The sequence below is a fragment of the Strix aluco genome, chromosome 16 (genome assembly GCF_031877795.1).
Source record: "Strix aluco isolate bStrAlu1 chromosome 16, bStrAlu1.hap1, whole genome shotgun sequence".
NCBI classification, from domain to species: Eukaryota; Metazoa; Chordata; class Aves; order Strigiformes; family Strigidae; genus Strix; species Strix aluco.
Genome location: NC_133946.1, coordinates 9,318,744 through 9,341,151, shown reverse-complemented (window position 1 = coordinate 9,341,151; position 22,408 = coordinate 9,318,744). Strand labels below are relative to the sequence as shown.

The 22,408-nt window shown below is 39.0% G+C and overlaps 1 protein-coding gene across 11 annotated transcripts in view; it reads right to left on the bottom strand.

Annotated features, from left to right (window-relative positions):
• Positions 1–18,001, bottom strand: part of PPFIA1 (PTPRF interacting protein alpha 1) — a 59,010-nt gene extending 41,009 nt beyond the window's left edge. For 6 of the 11 annotated variants that reach the window (XM_074841757.1, XM_074841758.1, XM_074841762.1 and 3 more), the window contains exons 1-2: positions 16,939–18,000; positions 15,566–15,829 (exon numbers count right to left, since the gene is read on the bottom strand). In XM_074841757.1, the coding sequence (XP_074697858.1) occupies positions 15,566–15,829 (264 nt within the window). In that variant the 5' untranslated portion in view covers positions 16,939–18,000. Of the gene's footprint in view, positions 1–15,565; positions 15,830–16,938 lie in introns of all 11 variants that reach the window. The other 5 variants (XM_074841763.1, XM_074841761.1, XM_074841766.1 and 2 more) reach the window with 3 other exon arrangements.
• Between the last annotated feature and the right edge of the window lie 4,407 nt (positions 18,002–22,408).

The following is a 22,408-nucleotide window of genomic DNA, read 5'->3' as shown; positions in this document are numbered from 1 at the left end:
TGCCAAAAGACATGTCCTTTCTAGTTTTAATACTTAGCTTCAACAGTAAACAATTTGTGATTTCCTCAAGCAGTTCAAAAGGAGAGAAACTATTTGCAACTTTATCATCTCAGAAAAGTTTGAGTTGTTTCATAATTTCTTCCTTGGCATTAGATGAATGTACAGAATGAATTAAAGGAAAAAGAAAAATCCTGAGAAACTTTTCTACTTATCAGAAAGCTGTATTACTTTTCTATAATGAATGAGAAGATTGAGAACATCAGAATGAAGTTCTCCTTTGCTTCTAGTTGCCATCAAAATAATAAATACCCAACTCTGAGGACTGACAAGAATGGGATTCAGAATAAGCACTTCAGAGCACTTACAAGAATCAGAGTGCCAAATATACTAGGTAAATAGCTCCTGTTGATTAGAACATACTGACAAACACCCATATGCTATACTAAACCAAAATGTTTACTGAAGAAAGTATCTTTCTGAACCAACTGAATTATTCCAGATATGACACTCTTGCCGTCAGAAATAAATACTCTCAACAAAAAGCTAAACTGATCAAGTTTGTTGTTATTCAGTAATACATTTTCTGGTGTTTTTTTAGTCCACAAACTCCATGATTTTTTAAAGCAATAGCATTTCTTCTATATTAGCCTTCAAAACCAACCTTTAACCTTCAGTATTTTAGAGGCCACAACATAAACTTTCTTCCAAAAGTTGGATCAGCTCACGTGTAGCTGACAAGCTGCCAGCCACTTGGTTACTTGCAAGATCTCAGCCCCAGAACATTACAGCTTTCAGGGAGCAGGTTCTCTTCATGTTTATTACAAGTGTAATTTATAGGTTCCACAGATACATCACAATCCAGTATATGCTACATGACAGGAAAGACAGTATTTAACTTACAGTAAAGCTTGAAAGAAACAGAGGTAATCCCTGAAAGTCTATTAACATAAACTGTGTATTAGGGATGCTCTGCAGTCAAAGAACTGTAAGTTTGCTTGGAATTTGCTCAAGCAAAAAAATTTATTCCACAATAAAATGCAACACCACTCTTGAGTGCACAAGGAATCTTGGATCACAGGTAACAACATGACCAGAAAGGATTTAAAGGATGAAAAGATACAAAAAAATAAACCTATGTTAAATTCATCACAAAAAATATTATGAAATACTATTAAAGTAGTATCTTCTGGCAATACAAGGATGAAGATACAACTGTTGCATCTTTAGGAACATCTCTGCCAGAAATATGTGAGTGGAATCTATCTGTTTAATCTTCAAGTAATACTCTGTTTTACTGTTAACATTCTCTTCTGTAGCCTGCATATCAAACCCCCCCACTCAAAAGTCTGAGAAGCTGAAGAGACCATGAGAACAACTGAGGAAAGTGCAGGCCATCGGGGATGAGAAACCAACGGAATTTGAAGTTTTCATCATGTTATTTATACTACGTATAAACCACAATTACTCCAAATGATGCATGCATGGAAATGACAAATTGTATACAGCCTTAAACAAAACAATCAAAGAAAACCTAAATATCTAAGCTTAACAGGGTATTTCATAACCACTTCATTTTAAGCCTAAGGGGTTTAAGTAGCACAAAGTTACCAATATCCCCAATATGTCTGAAAGTTCCTAGCAAGCAAATTTTTGTACCTCTTAAGTCACACCAGTTTAGTGGTGTGGTTTTTTTCAATCTAACAGCCTGAATTATTAAATAGTTCAAGGGTACTTAGAGTTAAAACCGAAAAGAATTGAAATGTTTTAATCATTAAATCCAAGCTTCCAAGAAAACAGTTACACACACTTTTAACAAATCCAGAAGACAATACAAATTATGCTTTACCTGTTCTGCATAATAAATCAGATTGATTTCAACTTTTCCGTATCTCTGGCATGTGCTAATGGGAAAGAGAAATATCAGTCTAGAGTGTGTAAAGAAAAATATTTTGCTTTTCATCTAGTGAAATTAATTTCTAACACCTATCAAGCAGCCTGGATTTTCTAACCTAAAACCACAAAACTTATTTCAAGCATTATGAGAATCAGTTCTATGAAGTAAGTTTATCTTTTGTTCTCAAAAACCCCAACGACTCAGAAGGGAACGTAAGAAAATGCTTGAAGTAATATTAAAATATGACAAACACTTGTGTTTCAGAGCACTGAAAGGTTTTTCATGCTTGAAGTAGCTGCTTTTCCAGCTAGAGCTAACTACCCACCAGAGTGACAATACACTGTAGTTTATAATGTAATTAATGTATCACTCTCCTTTCCTATTTCTCCTTATGCATAACATGGTTTATAACTCAAAAGACCACTACCAAAACAGAGGTGTAGATTTCTTTGCTATTAAAAAACTCTTATATTCCAACTACTGGCATTGAGATAGTTTTTAATGTTTAATACCGCCTTTGGTTAACTCTCAGAAGTTTATATTTTCCTTGACTCAAAAAAAACCCCTTTTTTTCCCCTCTAGCAAAAACTGTAACACTGCATGAAAACACTCAAGTGAATATTGCTGCCAGATGACAGTCAGTGACTAATACTAAACCTGAGTAACTTTTTATCATTCCAGCCCTCTTTTTTAGTACGGTATTCTTCAAGCTTACTTCTTGGATTGACCTATCTAGGCTTTGTCATTAACACTGCTCAATCCTAAACAGGCAATTAAGTTTTAAAGTGTTTACAGTTGCATAATGTTATTGCTCTGGAATGAAACTTGCTGTTTCCAGTCCACTTTGGAGCTGAAAGTAGAATCAACTACCTAGCTTGACAAGTAATGAGCAAGAGAGCTCTTAACTCACAGCCAGTAGGTACCAAACATATGCCCAAGAGCAAAATGGAAAAGCTTATAGTAAGACCAAGTCTCCATGGTAATAAATAGGTTTCCAGCTACCATCCTGAGTTTCTTAAATTTATGCACAGCATTCACTGAGCCTGAACTACAAAGCACTAAATCCCGACTTCATTGCTAGGAGCTTTCAGGAAACACTGCATGATGAAGTGCAAGAAAACATAAATGAAGAAGGGTGGTATTTGGCAGCTTTGCAAGAGGAATGCAGAAGTAACAGGAAAAGGGAGGCAGAAACACATCAGTTTCATGTTCCTTCTCCTGCTCCAACACATTTCTGATACACATGTCCTATTTGGGGTGGGGGCTGTAAAAGTACCAGAACCCAAACATGGCTGGATCCAACCTCTCTCTCCTTGAAGGATCAGAGGTTTTCCTTTCACCACATTAATCAATGCTCAAACTTCATACACACTACAGAACAGTTTGGAAAGTGAGCCTGTAAACCCTAGTACACAGAGCAAAGCATAAGTAGAAGACAGGCAAACAGGAGCCACCTACACTCAAATCATTAACTACAGCCTGTATAAACCACCCAGAGTAGCAAAATCATTACTGCCTAGACTCTTGCATTTAATTTTCTCTAAACCCAGCAAAACAGAGCTGTTATGTATACAAGTCTAGGGGCAAAGCCTCATGCAGAAATGTATCTTTGTGCATCACTGGAGAGCAAACAATCACTGATTATATACCATACTTTGTACGGCAAAGTACACATGCCAATCGCTGAGGATCTTCCAAGCTCCACCATTAATTAGACCTATATACACCACAGTGAATACAATAATCATCTATGCAACAAATGATCTCTACAAGATTGTTTGCTGGTAATGTGCTGGAAGTCAAAAATAAGCCACAGCTGCAGCCTACAACCTCTTTGTAGGTGTGTGAAATTAAGGAAAGAGAAATTAAGTTGTTCAAATAAGTCAGAAAATTTCACTCAGTTACTTCTCTTTCAGTCTAACAACCTGCAGTTTGCTAAGCATCTTCCCGTAGGCCAACTTGCCTTGCAATCTTTGAAAGGCTAAGAATCCATAATTTCTCCACATAGTTTGTTAATCTTTTCATCAACCTCAACAAATCATTGCTGGCATCTGAGGCTTGTTCAAAGTATGGCAGATCACACAGAGTGTATTTTCAGTTCAGTTAACCCAGAGTGGACACAACCCATTTTTACCAAAGCCTTTTCAACACAGCCTTTTAAACTACTTCTAAAGCTACAGATGTGTATCAAGGATTACATATTGAACCAGTGAACAACTATACCAAAGTACTTATTTTTTCCCAAAGGCTTTCTCCAAATATTCAACTGGGGGGGCTACCTTGAAACTTAACAGAATGCAGAGGATTAACAAGAAATGAACAAACTGAACACTAACTAGAAACACCAGTTTCTAGTTTTAAGCTATTTTTCTTCTCTTGTCTTTGTAAAATACTTTTAAAATGTTGTCCCTACTCAGGCAACACTGTGAATCTTCTGAGTAAGGGAGTCCAAAAGTAGAACCATTAGAACAGCTGTAAGATAGCAGCTGCCTAGCAGCAAGCATAGGAAATACAGAATCGCTCTTCAGACTTGCATGCAATTTAGCATCTATTCATATGCAATGGTAGTAAAAAACCTTCCATCACATTGCTAGAATCTCTTCATTGTGGTGGTTATGCAAAGAGTTCCACCTTAGCTGCTCTTGGATGTACATGAATACGTTCCCTGAAAGGGCAGATACGGCACTAAAGTATTCAAAACCATACCAAGCTTGTTCAACTTGGAAAAAATGTACAAGATCAGCTAAAATATGTATCAGGAAAACTTTAGTCATCATTGAAAAACAGGCTTTTCAACTTGGGATGTGTCTTACTACTTCGCGCAGAACTGTGACTGTTGAGACTGGTCAATAACAGAATAATCCTTTCCAATACTCTACTAGTCCAAGTACCAATATTCCAGGAGAATAGTTTACCTTAACACAGAAATAAGTTTACAATACTTAGGGGGTGTTAGAAAAACAAATGCCTCTCAGTTACCCTCTGAATCAGTGAATTCTAAGGGTTTCACAATATGAATTACCACATTCCTGCACCCCTAGCCTAGTCTTATTTTGATTAGTAACTAATACAGTAAGTAGTAGCACAACTTCTTAGTTGTAGCTTTAGGCATCTCCATTTTTGGAGTCCATGTCAGTGAAGAAACCTACCCACACCCATACCCACTGTGGCAAAAGGAGAATACAGTTGTACTTAATTAAAGAGGAAGAATCTTGTATTACCAGTTTGACAAGGTATGGGACAAAACCAGACTCCATCTTTAATATGACACTATAGAGATTTCATTGAAGTTTTTCCTCTCCACATAAAGCTGGTCAAGATTTCCTGGGAACCCATACAGGATTTCACAGCATACAATGCTCCTCAAAAATGCCAAACCATAGAACAACTGCAAGATATGCTGAGAAAATTTACAAGTTCAGAATTTTTCCTGGAACCCCCTATTATGGAGGCTGAGCAGCTACTACAAAAGCTACAGCAAGATTTTTAAGTTGTAAACAACATTGAACTGTCAGTTTCCTTGGGCAAGAAAAAAAATTTATTTTTCTGTATATGAACTCTAAACATACCACACTTGCAAGAAAAAGCACAATTCTGGCTCAGCTGACATTTAATATTAAATTCTTACAACTTTTATGAATTAAAAATTACTTAATCCTAAATATTGTGTTCTAGTGTGCTCAAAAAAAAAAATTAATCCTCACATGACTAATACTTCACTATTTTTTAGAAATAGATCCAGGACAAGATCCATCATGCATGATTATTTCAGCGACAAGATACTTCTGCTTGCAAAAACTGTAAGCAGCAGCTGAGGCAGTGCCCTGCCCTATTCTAATCATTCATCTTGGCCTCTAGTTGTCAGGTTTAGTTCTGTGGCTAGTAGTTGTAAAGTACGTTTTTCACACTATGTTAAAAGGGAATGCTTGAGAATATCTGAATAAGGCTGGCCAAGCCACCCTCATTAAACAAGCATCAACATGTACTTCCCCCTCAGTGCTCTCCTATTATATATATATTTATTTTTTTTGCCAAGTGATGAACACTTCAGTCTTATAATTTCAAACTTGTTTAAGCAAGTAATACTCAATGAGAACAGATACATGTCTTCAGTAGGAAAATTCAACTTACAGGCTCTTTATATTTTATTTTTCTATTTCTTTGTACTCTGTCACCTCAGTTTACATACTAAGCAAATTTACTCGGCTAACTGAAGCTAAATATATCCAAATTCTCAGTATTCAGAATAAATGCAACTGGACCATTCTATGGAAAAGTTATTTAATTTTTACAAATAAAGGCAACTCTAAAGCCCATGCAAAAGGAGTATAGTCTCAGGTCTTAGAACAGACAAGTCTGGTATTTAAACACAGAAAAACTTAGCAACATAGATTAAGTGTCAAAGAGTTGTTGGGGTGGGGGGGTGGGTGTGTATAAGCTTTTTTTAATGTTCAAAGTAATTTTTTGTCTGCCACAGAAGATACAAAGTTTGGAACTCTTCATTATGGGTAACTACCTGAACCTAAAAAGCATGTTACATCACAGAACAAAACCAGAGATATGAATAACACTAAAAGGAAGGGAAGGGGGAGGAAAAAAAAAAAAAAAAGAGAGACAAGAACAGTCTGTGTATATGCTGTAACCAGTAACAAAGGCTGAAGCGAAAGATGGAACGGTGAGGAACCTGGTCTAAGGAGAGGAAGAAGCCCCTATTCCACACTGGGCTACAAACAAAGGAAAGACTACGCAACTGGGGAAACTCTGCAGCCTCCTACTCAGTTGAGAGAAAGCCATACTTGGCCCATTTCTCCTCTACTACCTCCCAGGAGTTAATCTTTTATAACCATTGCACAAAATACAGAAGAGTGTTACATAGTCTCTAAAGACTACAGTTCCAACAGGGGATCAGAGTTACACCAATGCAAGTATCAGCATAAATAAGATTACAGAGGGGAAAAGGACAGCTTCCTTCCTGCATGGTCAAGCAGGGAGAGCGAAAATCCTAAAAAGCTTTTTCATTTCCACTTTACATGAAGTAATTCCAGATTTCTTAAAACAAAGGCTCAGCTTTTGGAAGATAATGTTGTTGAACCACACCCTCAAAAGACATTCTGAAAACTCAAGTTGCATGTTCTAAAAGAAACCAATTACTAGATGCACCTGCCTCGTGTTCTTCAACATAAAGCTAAAACAGCGTTATGACCTTCCAAGCCTTTTCCCCATGAACCACAAAAAGGTAATAACATTGCATGAAAATATATATTACTCAGGAACAAATTAAAAAAAAAAAAAAGATTCACAGTGGTATCTCAAGGTATCCCTGAAGTTATCTAAACCAAATTTTTAGTCATTCACCCAAATGTAATAAAGCAAATAGAGAGCTTTGAAGAGATATTCTGAAGTTTACCTAAGACATGCGTAAACATGTAAAAATCCCAACCAGATTCACCCATACATCCAAGACCGCTCTCCATACATGCTCCGCTGTTCCAACCTTGGTCTCTCAGGTGTAGTCATCCTTTACACCCATAACTAGATTATGTGAAGAACTTCTAGTACTACAGGTAACTCTCTGAGCAACAGAATCCATTTACATTTTTAAATGACCTTTGATTTGGGTCAAAAGTTTCATTTATTTCCGGGTTTCCAAATAAAACCACAAAAGGTACCCCATGTCTTAAATCCTAGAAGCAAGAGATTCAAGCGTGAGATGTCAGTCAGGACTTTAAATATGATACACAACAGAACCTTAAAGAATATAAAATTACACAGAGTTTAGGTTCCACTGGGAACAGTAAATCCACAAGTGCTACTCAAGCACAAACTACAGCGAAAAGGACCGCTAGTAACAGAATTTAGGTCCAGTATTATTCATTCAGCAAGGTTAATGGAGACCCATGAACCCCACCATGCTACGGAGCACCGTTCTGGCTAGCAGATTTCCCATTTATGGATAGCAGTGCAAAGAAAAGGAAAGCTTTGGCTATGACCTTCTATTGGCAAAAGTATATATTGCTATATTATTATTGACAGGCTCACATAAGACATTTGAGAATCCACAACTCAAACCCACAAATCCACAATTTAAAGCCTGCCACTGATTAATACAGAAGCCCTTTCAGATGCATACAGCAGAATTCCCTTTTCCTCCTATTTTCTTTTATAAAACAATTTTGATTTACACAATGGGAAGACTTTCATATCAAGCATTCTGTGAAGCACACAATAAATCAAACAAGCAATTCCACTTTCAGGTATCTCTCTCCCTTTTCAGTGGCTTGTTTCATGATCATGCTTGAAAATACAGAAATAGTACTAAAACAGCCTAACAAAATTGGTTACTATTTACTGAGATGACCATGGATCCAGTACCGTTAAAATAATGGTACTCGCTTTATTGAATGAGCCCTCTCCACATTAAAGAAAGTTTTAGCTTCTACACCAAGGATTTGGGCAGGCAAAATTCCTTTTCAAGAAATTCAGGACACCATTTCTCATTACAGAAGATTGTCAATATTGAGAAGACAATGATTAATAAACTTCAACTGCAAGGTAGTTTCTTTACAGGAACACCCATAGTTAGACCTTTCAGCTATACATCGAGCCAGTCTAAACTTTGTACAGGTCAACACAAAAATTCTTTGTTTAAACTGCACATCTTAAGGTGGTTTTGTTTTGTGGGGTGGTTTTTTTTAATGATGCAAATTATTCAGCAATCTAAGCTTAATTAATTATATTCTTATACTGTGTGCTGTTCTGTAAATTTGAGGTGGGGGGAAAAAAAATCTCACTTCTGCAAGTAAAGAGTTTATTAACCTGTGTTCTATATTCTTTACTCCTTTTTACCAGATATTCTACCCTGTAATTCTTTATAAAAGCTAAATATGCATTTAAAAATTATGTTTCCCTATGCATATTTTAAACTGAACAGAACCAAATTCCATATGTATTTATATGGGAGGTCAGATTAAAAAAAAAAAAAAGCACTGTGCTTCAGAATATTTCTAGACAATTGAATGTGAAACAGAATTAGATACCAAACTCTACAATCTACTAGCAGTAGGAGTAAGGCGCAATGCAACATGGCTCAGAGCATACCCAAATAAAGACTACTGTTCTGAAGGGGTGGGAAAAAATTTTAAGAAATTTTAAAAATTTAAGAAACAAAAATCAATGACTGCCTATTTTCCTATCACAACAAACAGAAAAAAAAACTTGTTTATTCTCCAAGCAGAAGCTCTTTTCTCTCCTCAACAAAACTACAAGGACGTGCATATCAAATTTTTCCACATGGCCCTTTAAGCAAGTGATGGTCCTTGTTTAAGATCTGTGCTGAAGATACCTGATTATGCCTAATACTGGTAATGTAAGGATCTTTTAATTAAGGAATCTTGGATCACTTCATAGAAGTTCTAAAACAAAATACTATTTCTAAACATTTATATTTCTGAAAACATAACTATAAAAGAGAAGAACTACAGGAAAAGATACGTTGACTGTTCTTATTCATATGTACCCATCAAAAGTCATCGTATATTTCAAATGCAACCAAAATTGTACTCCCATTAAGATTTTCACTACAATCTTCAAAAACTGTATCCTGAGTAGACCCGAACATAAACACGAGCAAAGTTCAAGGCAGTGGAACAGCAGAAGAGAAGATTAAGCAACAAAGCTTCTCTTCTTAAAAATGTTACAGCTCTAGCACTGTAGGAACAGGCCACAGAGCCTTGTCACACCAATCAGAAGAAAAGAAGCTGATTGTCAGTAGAGCTTACATGAAACCCAAGGTAAAGTCTGAAATAGATAAAGATCATAGGCAAAAAAAAAGTTAATTATTCACATCAATTCAGAGAGAACCTAAAGGAAAACAACACATCAGAATGAAACTGAGCATTAACAAATACTGTAATCACAGTAGTCCTCCAATTCTGAACGTATGAACTAGGGAGAGTAATCTCCTCAAGTGACCTAGAGATACGTATTCAGCTCACTACACAATCATCTGGAGTTTACAAAATGCAGAAACAGTATTTCTATGCACTCCTGTGAAAAAGTCAAGTTGAATAAAAAACTCGCTCCACTCGACAGCAAAATAATTATTCTTCTTTCAGCCTGGAGAATGTGAAAACATTTTTCCTGGCAAGAATTGCCACACGTTTCCCCACTTACACTTGGGGAATTCACAGGCAGGCGTACAAAAAAACACACTTGAAAAATTATGAACACCCAGATTACCTGACACACACAACGCAGATTTATCCCTTCTCAGTATTCGTAGCTTGAGATCCATATGCACAAGAGATTATGATAAGTATTTTCTAATATATGTCAACAGATACCAGTCAGCCTTACAAACTTAAGTGACTTAAGCTGCCTAAATTACTAAAAGCAGTTTACATGAAGACCTCTATCATACTCCTTTAAAGCAGGAAAACTAAAATAAAAAAAGCAAAATTAAGTTAAAGTGTGAAGTACATTGAGTTCTGGGATGAGTGCTAATTTAGGAATAGCAAAAACCAAAATTACTAACAGATAGCTAAAATGTTCTCTCCAAAGATTCAAGTTCTCTGACAACATTGTTAACTATAAGCGATATATGAAAATGCAAACATGTACTCTTGATTCTAAGATCAAATCCTATAGTGAATAAAACCAACATCCATCTCTCTTAAATAAATACCAGAAAGGAAAAACCGAAGTCACAGGCCAGTGGATGTTAAAACACTAAGAACCTGGGGGGTGGGGCCTATTCTTAATTCATATTTATCCTAAAAAATAAAACTCCAAGAGATTTCTTTTTTTTAAAAAAAAAATCTAGATGAAAATGGCAACTATGTAGCCACACTGAATCTTTTAAGTCTTGCAAACAAACACCTTTAAAGTAGTTTTCAGTTAGAGTCTTAAAAAGAACAGAGGAAAAACAGAAGGCCTTGCGGACGAAGAATTCTCAGAATACCAAAATACACTACCTGTTGTACAAGAGGCTACAGGCAAGTTAGCATAGATAAATATGTATGTGAAGTTCACCTGGTTCTAAATATACCATTTATTTTTAAAACAGCTTGTTTTGATTACAGCTCTTTTCCACCCAAGCTTACATACAGCCTGTTAGTTAGACTGCAAGGTAGACTACAGCATGCCAAACATTAATAAACCCATTATCAGACATTCGTACATAGTAACAGAAGAGTAGGAAAAAATAATCACTAGCTCATCTTTCAGGGCTACATCCACTATTAAAAACAAACAAAAAGCATTTCTGTTTAGTCACCAAAACATTCCTCCTACTAAGGAAAATAAAAACTATAGTTTTTGATTTCATAAAATCTTTTTATTAAAGGTATTGGTGGGACATCATAACAGCACTAAAGGTCATCCTCAAATACAAGAAATCTTAAAATTAATTCTAATTTTAATCTAGCTAAAAGGTCTATTTATAATCAAGATAATCTAAATTAAAAGCACAATATAAACAGCAACTTGCTAACAATAAGCAAGCAGATGTCTGCTGGGTAGGGTGGGATGTTTCACTAAACAAACTCAGCCAAACATATTTAAATGAGAAACTTAGAAGTCAGAGCAACTGCTAGAAACTTGGTCCTCAATAAATTGCACTATATTATTTAAGTGTGGTTACTCCTCTTTTTGCCCGATCATAGAACATATTTTCAGATAACTTCATATCCTGAAGGTTTTGGACAAAAGTTATCTGTTTGTGTGCCTTGCAAAGATGTTAGGGAAGTTGAGGTTTACTGACAGAGCCAGTGAAGAATTCTGAACGCTAACTCCTATCTCCATCTAACTTAGCGTAGATAAAGACAAATCTATCCAGTAATTTACCAACAGTTAAGAGCCAAGTAAGATTTAGCAACTGAAACTCAACATAGACAAGACTAAAATTGTCTGAAAATGCAACAGAAACAGTCATGTTCATCTTTGCTGTCAGAATGGGAAGAGACAATTGGAGGATATGGCTGCTCTGACATACATTTGCACATCTGAAATCCTTTTGGATCTCTACCACTCCTGGACACATGGCGCTCTGCTGAGATTAATGTCTGTAATTTGGAAGCCAGTACCACACCTTGCCAGAGCAAGAAGTGTAAGCTATGTCACCTCAAGGCTGAACAGTTGTGAATACTGTAAATGGAGTTGCACTTAAAATGCTAAGGAAATTTCAGCTGCTGCGAAGTTTGGCAAGCCCGTTACTTAATGTACTTTCTGCAACTGTGTTCTTCATATTATGTACAATTCAAAACCTCATGTCTACATCTATGACATCCTGTATTATTTAAAACTTGTCTGGAGGAAATCCAAACACCATCATTACTGAAATGGCAACTCAATTCTTAAGTTCATCATTGTAAAACAATACCAGGGCAGTCTTCGGACCAAGTGTTTAGATATTTCTTACATGTGAGACATGGAACAGTATTTCTGAGATTATCTAAGGAAGATCATTCCAGAGACATACCTAAATTTAATTGAATACAAATATAAACAGACACACACTATTTTTAACTGAAGTGTGTAGTAATAATAAAGTATTTACTATAGATAGAAAGCAACTAAAGGTGGCCTGCTCTGGACTCACTTTAAGATGTGATGGGCAACCTCGTAAAGCCAAAGCTAAACCAAAATTATAGGCAGCTTTCTTTTCTCCACGTTTAACTGTACATTACAGTAGATGTTCTTATTTACACACGGACACACACAGCCTCTGACATAGTTCCCATCTGCCCCTATATATACATTACTGAATACAGACATTCTGAACAGGACTATCAAACACAGAAAAAACTTGTAACTTTTATTTTACCTTGCATAGAAATGAAAATAAAGTATGATAAATTTAAGACCAAAAGATTAGAAGCGCAAGACTACAATGGATCTTAATAAGTGTTGCTGTATTTCAGAAGCATAACATTTGTACATCAGCTTGTAAAATTCTTAACATACATATTAAATTTTCATCTGGAAAAAAGTTGCTATGAATTCATCAACTGTGCTTTTATTTGTGCTAGGTACCGGAGTCTCTGTAAACGAAACTCTAGTCTTCTCTATCCAAAACAGGCATTTACAGAAACATCTACATGAAACTCAACCAGCAAAATGAACCCTAGCCTGCAACACCTTAATAGCAAGAACTGGTAGTCACTTGGACATCACCTACCTTAAGTTCAAAATTTAACTTTCAAACACAGTAACGTTCTGTATGTTTCACAGATTAATTTATAAAATTTAAAGCACGCAAACCCAGAATTTTGTAGAATACACTCTAGGAGCCACATAAAGGGCATAATTAAATCCACTAAGACCCTTATTAAATCATAACTGAATGTGTTTACATTAAAAATAAAAGTTCTCTAAGTTCTCGAAGTAAAAAGTTCGCCTTCATTTTCTCTGTGAAAAACCCTAGGAAGAATAAAATTAATTTGAAGTTCTGGCAAAGCAATTTGATTTCATCAAGTTCATCTTCCAAGGTCAGAGTACAGTTTGACTAGGGTAATTTGTAATAGAAGGTAACTCCCAGAAAACAAAAAGCATTGCCAAGAATCCAGTTATTTTGTCAAGACAACGCTGATGTATTTCATTTCCAGCTGCCCATACAAGAAAAACTTGTCAGTTTTAGTCTGTGTAAATGTAATGCATAAAGCACATCTATGTAAGATTAGAATGCTTTTCTCTGTTAATTAGACATCCACATCCTCTCCTAAAAAACACAGTTGTCAGTAAATTTAAAGTTATCCTGCTTCTACCCTTTCTTGAAATCCACAGCTAAACAATGGGTCATTTGAGACAGTAGTTCAAAAGAATGCTCAGCTTGAAATAATTAACAAAAAAGTTTGAATAGTTTCAAATATTATAGTCACCAACAGTTTTTCTAGTGAACACTTACTAGAATTTTAGGAAAAAAACCCACATTGTTCCACCTCACTAGAAACTTACCTATAAAGTAACTGACTTTACCATAACAATGACAAAAACTTGTCAAATGTAGAGGTTATTTCTGATTGTAGCAAGAACAATGAAATATTTTTGACTTTTGAAAGCACTATCAATTGTCACCTTCCACCATCGTTTGAGCTTAAGCACCACTGAGGACAAAAGTGGCAGTTTCACACCACAGCAACAGGGTTTTTTTCAACAGCAATCTACAAAAATCCATACACTGCTGTATATCTATATAAAATCGCAGTAAAATTTCTCTCTCAACTGAACTATGAGACTTGCTTTCCCACAGATTTCACATGAAACCATACAATTATGACATTCTTGAAAATAGGAATTTTTAACTGCATTAATCTTTTGAGAAATGTTTAGCAAGAAATGTTTACTTCTAAGTAGCTTACTAGATTTAGGAAGGAAAGCTGAGAACTGAAAAGGGAAGAGGAACAGTACAGTTTAGAGCTTGGGTGATTCTACTCAGCCACAAATTCAAGTATAACAGTTTACAGATCATACAATTGGTTAATGGCATCCATTAATGTAGCAGACCTGAAATAGCGGCTAAAGAGAAGCCACAATTATTACAACAGAAAAACAAGAATGATTTTTGCCTGCAGCACATGATTTAACACAGGGAGCAGCAAAGGTTGGAAACTTCTCGTTTCTGATTTCCATCACACCATTGTAACACAACTAGATTTACATGTATTACTTTTTAGTTTCTATCCCTGAGTAATTGGCAGTACTGATTACCATACCAAGAGTGATTACATTATAATGAGAGCAGTGGAAACAGAAGGGTTTAAAATTACTGATTTAAAGGCTATAAACAATAACTACAATATTTAAGGATATGTAAACATTTGTAAAAATAGTAAGTATTCCTTGGAATAACGTATGCAAGTATAAAATCATCATGATATACTTGGGACAACAACCAATCATGGCAAAAAGTGCAAGGCTATCAACAGTTAACTGACACCTGAAAGCAGCCTCTGCTTTGCCTACAACCAAACGCTTTTCAAAGTGTTCAAAGTTCAGTTGTATTCTTTTTAACTAGAAAGGATAAAAACCAATCACCTTTCCTAACTACCCACTACTGCCCGATGTAACACCTTTAGCACTACACCCTGTATGTTGGTACACTGCATCCTCCAGAAGTCAATAATCAGTAACTCCTAGCAAGCCAAAAAAAATCCCACACCAAATGTAAACTTTCCAAAAGGAACTGAGTTGAACACCACATTCAGACTTCTACACTACCATGACGACTCAGTGTGTATTCACAATGTAGCAGTCAAACTTTTAAAGTTTTTAAATCAAAGTCCTTAATGGTATCAGAATGGCTTGTATGTAATTCTTAAGCACGTGAATGAATCAGGCAGTTAGAAACAACATAAAAAAATACTACTGACAGAAGAAAGTCCGTCAAGTTCACAAAAGGATGTAGAGTCTCCACACTCAGGCTAAGCCAAAGAAATGCCAGAAACTGGGAAAGCATAGTGGAGGGAAAGGGCTGATGTTCCCTGCCTGCCCTGCTTTTATAGCCTTCTCAAAATGAGCAAGCACCAACAGATACTTCAGGGAAGTACTAAGCTAGATTCACCTTCTCCTAACATAACCTGGCTCTTCAGTAAATTAAATATAGAAAAACCCCACAAAATACCACAAAAAATACAAAAATTATTGAAAAATACCTTCTTTTCAAAATATCCATACCTGTGGAAGTGCAGTATTGAGCTGTCTCTGCAAGGAATCTCTCTCATGACCAACTTCATGTAGCTTGCCCTGGGTCAATGCTAGTGTCTCCTGAGTTTCTCTTAGTGTTTCCAGAAGGCGATCCCTTTCTTCCAACATGGATACCATTAATTGCTCAAAATGGGAATCTGCATCTGACTGTAACGGGGAACCTGAACCATGGCTTCCATTTCCCCCAGAGGGAATCTCTGCCTCACTGATGGTTGGCATCACCTCACACATCATCTTGAAACAAAGTAAGACAAAACAAAAACCATAAAGTTAAGTCAAACAAATCCAAACAGGATAAGCAAAGCAACTTTGGATACTGCCCATAATACCAACTTAGCTTTCCTAATGATAGCATCAGCAAAGGTTGCCAACACCTTAGCGTTTGCCACTACTTCATTAAGACTGCAGGAGAAAAGGTATACAACCAAGGTATACAGTTTAATCAGGGCATCACTTCATAATGAGAATCTTGTGACTTCTTGCAAAACCAGATTTTTATAGCTATGTTTCAAACTGTGATCTCATTTTTATGGATTTATATTTTTGTTCAGAGTAAACTGCTGCTGAGATCTTTAAAAAAACAAAGATAAGGCATGCAGCACGCCATCAAAAATTATACACTTAAACCAGTAACTGATTACACTGCATATTTTGAGAATCATTATCTGCTTCCAACGCTTGAAACATAGAAAGATAGTATCTAAAACAGTACTTTGAGCTTATGCTGTCTGTAGAAAGTCTATGCATGTAAATTAGTCGTGAATCGAAATAGTCCAATTCAGGAGATACACATGTAAAGGAAGATAAAAAGCAAAAACTTCATTATGAAGTGGTAGCAGCTGTCACTGTGGATAATAAAAGTACAGGTAAGCAAAAATAATTAAAGGCAGAGATGAATACAGTTAACAATGCAAATTTAAGTACTGTACTACTGCTAAACTGGAAGGCTTTTTAAAAGACCCTAACAGATCCTTACAAGAGACTAAGGCATCAAGCTTTTAAAAAGCGTGGAAAAATAACACTAATGTAACTACTGCACGCTCTCACTGAACCACCAAGACTTCTGAAGTTCTTCAAACAGCCTCTCTCAACATCAAACCTACAAGAACATAAGGCAAATCAGAAAAAATAGTTCTCAACCTCTCAGGTACCACAGTTTTTGTTCTCAGCCTTAAATTTCACACTCATATCTAAATATTTTAAAGAACAATTAAACTGATCCAGAGCATAACTGCAGGACCTCTCAATCCCCTGAAAGACTTGGAACAGACTGAAGTGCTTTGTAACATTTTCATGCATGATTACCATAAGCCCTGTATTTTCAGCACCACTACGTTATTTACCTTGCTCAATAAAATAAAAAGGCTTGGAAAACAGGCCCCAGGTTTCCTGCAGTACCAGTTCTTCTCTGTTTTTAGTAGTTTTTTGTTATCCAAAAAAACCTTTCGGATTGCAAAGCATCCATTCAGCTCTAGTTCAATGTCTATTTAATTCAAACACCCCATGCACGTGAAAACAAATAAACCTGCCGAGAAAAGAGCAGATCCAGTAAAAAGCAGCAGCAGCTTCAGCTAACTAGCCAAGTCCCCAGAACAGAAGAATGTGAAAATAAACTGTCTCAGCTTCCCATCCCTCTATTACTGGCCCATAGGTCCTGCAACAGCTGGGATAGGGGAATCATGTGCTGAGAAAAAAAAAAAATGTAGTCTGATGCAGTGGTGCAACAAGCTTCAATAGTTCATCGCTCGTAAATTCCACTCAGGTCACAATCGCGTTATTAAACAGAGTATGGACAGCATGGGAAAACGGCACTAGCTTTCTCGTAAAGGATTTGGAAAAGCCTCCCTTCTTTTCTCTTCTATTAATTCCAACGGGAGGCTCTCCTTCCAGTTTCCTGAGGCTTAGTTCAAACATTTATAATCCCACGAGCAAGGCGCTGGTATCGCTCTGGAAGGCGAGAAGGGAGACCTGTTGTTTCCTCTGCGTTAGTCCTCCACCCGCTCTCGCCCCGGCCGGTCGCACCGACGATGCTCCGGAACCGAGATATCCAGCCGCGAGGGGTGAAAGAAACCCGCCGAGAACGGAGGCAGCGCCTGGGAAGCAAGGCCCCGAAGAGAGACGGGGGCACCGGAGGCTCGCCGCCCAGGGCTCGCCGCTCCTCTTCCCCGCCGCAGGGCCCGACAAACAAAGATGCTGGCCGAGGAGATGGGGCTTTTCTGCTTCCCCCCGCCCCTCACGGGGAGCACCGGGCCGGGCCGGGCCAGGCCTGCCTCCCTCCCTCCCCGCCGGAGGCCCCAGCGGCGCCGGGAGCGCGGCCCCGCCGCGGCGGCAGCCCGCGCCCAGCCGGTTCTGGCTCGGCGCAGCCCCCGAGGAGCGAGCCCGGCCGCGGAGGCCCCAGCGCCGCAAGGGCCGAGCGAACGAGCCCTCCCTCCGGTCCCTACCGAGCGGCGGGGCAGGCTCTCCCGCGGCGGGAGGACTCGCGTCCCTCCGGGCCGGGCCCGGCTCCGCCCGCCGCCGCCTCCACGTCCGTGGTGGCCGGCGAGGGGCCGGCCGAGGCCGGGTAGGTGCCGCTGCGTCCCGCGGCGGCGGCGGCGACCCGGGCCCGGCGGTGGCGCCGCGGCCTCAGGAGGCGGCACAAGGCCTGCGCGCTCAGAGAGCTCGGGCAGCCCCGATCGCCGCTGCCGGCCCCTGACCTGCCGGCTCCGGCTCCGGCCCCGGCCCCGACCCGCCGCGCCAGCCCCGAGCGCCGCCGCCGCCGCCGCCTCCCGCTTCTCCCGGCGCCCTCTGCGGCTCCTGCATAAATCAGTGCGGGGCCCACAATGCACCGCGCGGGGAGGCTCGGGCGCTCCTGCCCTCCTTCCCCACCGCCCGGGACCGCGGGTTCGAGTCCCGCTCCCCTGCGGAGGCCGCTCCGGTGAGCGCCCTTTCCCTTCCCCTACAAGCGATACTCCCGCCGCCCACGGGTGCCCGCCCGAAAGGAGGGCTGCTACGTCTCTGGAGCAGAGCCCCAGGGGAGGAGGCGTGTTCGCTGAGGGCTGAGCAACAGGGCAGGACTGGAGTCATCAGGGCTGTGTGTGCCAGAGTCGCCCCGCAATCGCAGTCCTTCCCGGGGCCTGCGTGTCGCGGCACGGCCCTGCCAGGCGGGTCTGCCCGCTCCTGCCGACAGCTCGCAGCCTGCTGCGGGCATCGCCCGCTGAGCAGCAGCCGGGCCCTGCCCCGATCCCTCGGCCTGCTCCCATCGCCGCAGCCCGCCCTCTCGTCCTTGACCTGTGCCCCCGGCCTCGGCCCGCTGCCTGTGCTCCCCACCTGTATACATTCAAAAATATTCAGGGCAATGGTAAGCCGTGTGTGCAGGCCTTGAGGCTTGCAGAGCCGTGAGGTGACGGTTTTAACCAATTAAATGGTGTAACTAACAGCTATGTGGTGAGTTAAGCGGCTGGAGGAGCCAACGCCTGCGTGGGTCTCCAGGCCGCAGAGAACAACAGTTAAAGTGGTGTAACGAGCCGTCTGCCGCCATAACCCAGACGACGTGTCTCTTGTGTCCCAAGGCTTGGCAAGGGCGATGAAGGCTTCTCCCTCCTTGCCCTGCAAGGAAGCGCTGCCACCATGTCCTCAGCACAGCTCCAGCAAGGGGTGGCATCCCTAGTGTAGCTTATTCTCCACAGGAAACTGGGTTTGGCTACACTGACAAAAGAACTCTCCCCCCCACCCCCACCCCCCTCCGTGTAAGCTGTTTCCAAAACAGCATATAAACGTTTTCCACTTGCATTGATACAGCTTTACTCTGTTCCTGGAGGATCGTGTTTCTAAAGCTTTAACCACACATATGAGCAAGGTTGGAGTTTGTAGACAAAGCTTAGAAAAATCTCTTTTCTCTCTTCCATTTGTGTTACCACTATCTCATTTTGGACCCTATTCTTGCTTTTATAGTGGAAAACTCTGAAAAGCATCAAGGGCCAGTTTGGCAGAGACACATCATGCCAAAAAGTACCAGTCCCTGCACAGAAGGTTGTGCAGATTTGTGACTGGATTATGTGACACTTAATTTGTAAACACAACATGATACCTAGCACTGAATAGAAAGGATTATTAATGAGTCACTCTTCCTTCCCCCCAAATACAAGAATCTTTACAATTACAAATTCACTACATTGTGCTCTTTCCCTTTGGTATTTGAGCCTTTAGGGTGAATTCAGGTCACATTTTTAAGATTTTCCTCTACAGCCATGAGGTCTAGATTTTTTTTTTCCTCTTGAAGTTTCTGATGTAATCACATGAGTCTGGGAGCTGGAACTTTAAGGAAAAAGCCAAATATAAGACACATTCAAATCACAAGTTCTGGTTAGCACAGATTTAATGGTGAGTAATACACCATTGAAGTGTAATTGTATAAATACTGAGATCTGACTTTTCAATATAGAAAGAGTAGCAAAAAAATTCCAAAATCAGTCATGCTTTTCCTGAGGAAACATCCCAGTGTTATGAATTAAGCTGTGCTGTCAAAGAGTCTCAGTATAGCTCAATGCTATTATTTATAATCTTTGATATATTGGTATATTTAGAAACTTATAAACTTCAATTTTAATATAAACTACTTAAAATGATCATGAGAGGGGAGGAAGGAAGGCAGCATTCACTTGGCCCTTTCCTTCAACCTGCTACTGAGGGTTTAACCCACACTGAGGTTTTCTTTCACATAATTCACATTAATTTAGACTTATCAGCAGAATCTAGGCCGTGCTTATGAAGCACAGCAATGTATTTCTAGGGTCAAACAAAAGCAGTTACTTAATGCTTAAAACTAGGTCTTGAAGATTACCTTGAATGTAATCAGCTCTTTCTTTCTAAACACATTTCTACAGAGAGGTGCTTCTATTTCATTAGCCAAAGCTCTCTGTCTTTACCTGCATCAACAAAATTGTCCCTTGTAACTCACATGCAATTCAACAACTGTATTCCTCATACACCACAGGTGCCAATCCCCCTCCTGGAAAAGTTAAACAAACCACTAGTAAAAATACTTAAACTCTTCATATGCAAGTGAAAAACAAACCCAGTTTTCTAAGCATGATCACAAATACATAGGATAAAAATGTATTGGCAGAAGAGGAGAGGTGGTATTTCCTTACCTCTCAGACTAGGATTTCAGGTAGTGCCTTCCTCTATAATGCAACATTCAGGAGGGTAATATAAAAATATAAATAAGTCAAATTGTTACCAGTCTAGTAAAGTGAGACTTTAAAAAATGAAAAGCATTTTAAAAATTAAAGAAATTCCTCTTGCTCATTATTTTTTAAAAAATATAGTAACTTTTTGGAAGATGGAAGTTTTTTTCTCCTGCTATCTTTATTTTGTTGTCGCGTACCCTGCAAGTCTAGTATCAAAGCAACAGCCTGCTTAATTTTTAGGAGAAAGCCCTCAGTATTGAAAATTACTGATTTAATTGTGAAATTGTTTATGGATAGTAGTCTAGGCAGCAGCTCTTCAAATAATGCCTTGCAGGCAAGAGTCTTTCCACCTGTAGTGGCAGAACAGCCATTTCGGACATTACATCCACCGATCTACTCTAGGTCCAGTTTATACAGTTTCTAGATTTCGTACTTACACTTGCACAAAAAATTTCTTTGAAGCAAAGAAAAGTATTACCTGTTAAATCTGAGAGGAGAAAAAACATATTTTACAGCAAACTGGTAAAGAAATGCTAATTTTTCTATCATTCTCCAAATGGACACCTGCTGCTGAACTATCATGCCTGAACTATTGCATGATGAAATTTTTAATAAAGTATGCAGGCATAACAATTAAAGTATGCTAAAATAAGGTACCATCAACTCATTACAATCAGGTATTTCTCAGGCTTCTTTATTATCAGAAAAGCAAAATTTTTCCACTGACAAAAAAAGAGCATGGAATTTCATCCCAGCCAAAGTTTCCACACTGGATTTTTTTCAGTGAATTCAGAAATTTATTTCAGAATCCAGAATTTTATTCAGAAGAGAACAATTTGTAGGATTGGGACCATAACTACTTTTGGAAAAGAAACTGAAAAATTACAAACACTACACATTTCAAAATATTTTCAAGAATTTAAGGGAATTATCTTGTTGCCACTAATTGACAAGCAATGAACAGTTCCAGCATAGTGGCAGAGATCTGAATAGGGGAGCCAGCGTAAGCAATTGGTTCCCAGTGCTGAGGTTTTCCCTGTGGCAAGGTCACTGCCTCGTGCTAAGTCTTTGCTGCAGACCTCGTAGGTTGTGCCTTGCACCTTCCTAAACTGAGGTCTGAATTTTTGTTCCCTGCAAATATGTTTCTCAGATGCATCAGCTGTGGTGGTGAGGGCAATGGAGTCACAAGATAGCTTTACTGATAGGACAGTGCTCATTATTTTGTCCTCATCCTTTGGGAGTCAGAGTTCAAATGTGCTGAAACTGTTTGACCTGGTTCTGCCTAACCAATGTTGCAAGTCAAGAAAGTCCCTCCAGGTCAGAATCCAGGTGGACAGCGCATGACAGGAAAGGCAAAATCCTCACCTTTCATCTTGATTACTTTCGCTGTACCACTTCTGTGGATGAAGAGGACTTCAGTCTAAGGAGCTGTCAGGGCAGCATCTTCAAAATAACCTGTTCAAGCAAAACCAAAATAAGGCTGAAAAGTAAAGTAGAGTTTATGGCTGCATGAACAAACACAATTTCACTTCATCACATATAAAAAATGAAAACTAATAATGTTAGTAGAAGGAATCTGGCCTGATTTGATTTGTGTTTAACATATGAGTCAAATGAAGACTTTGTGAATGTAAGGGCAAAAGGT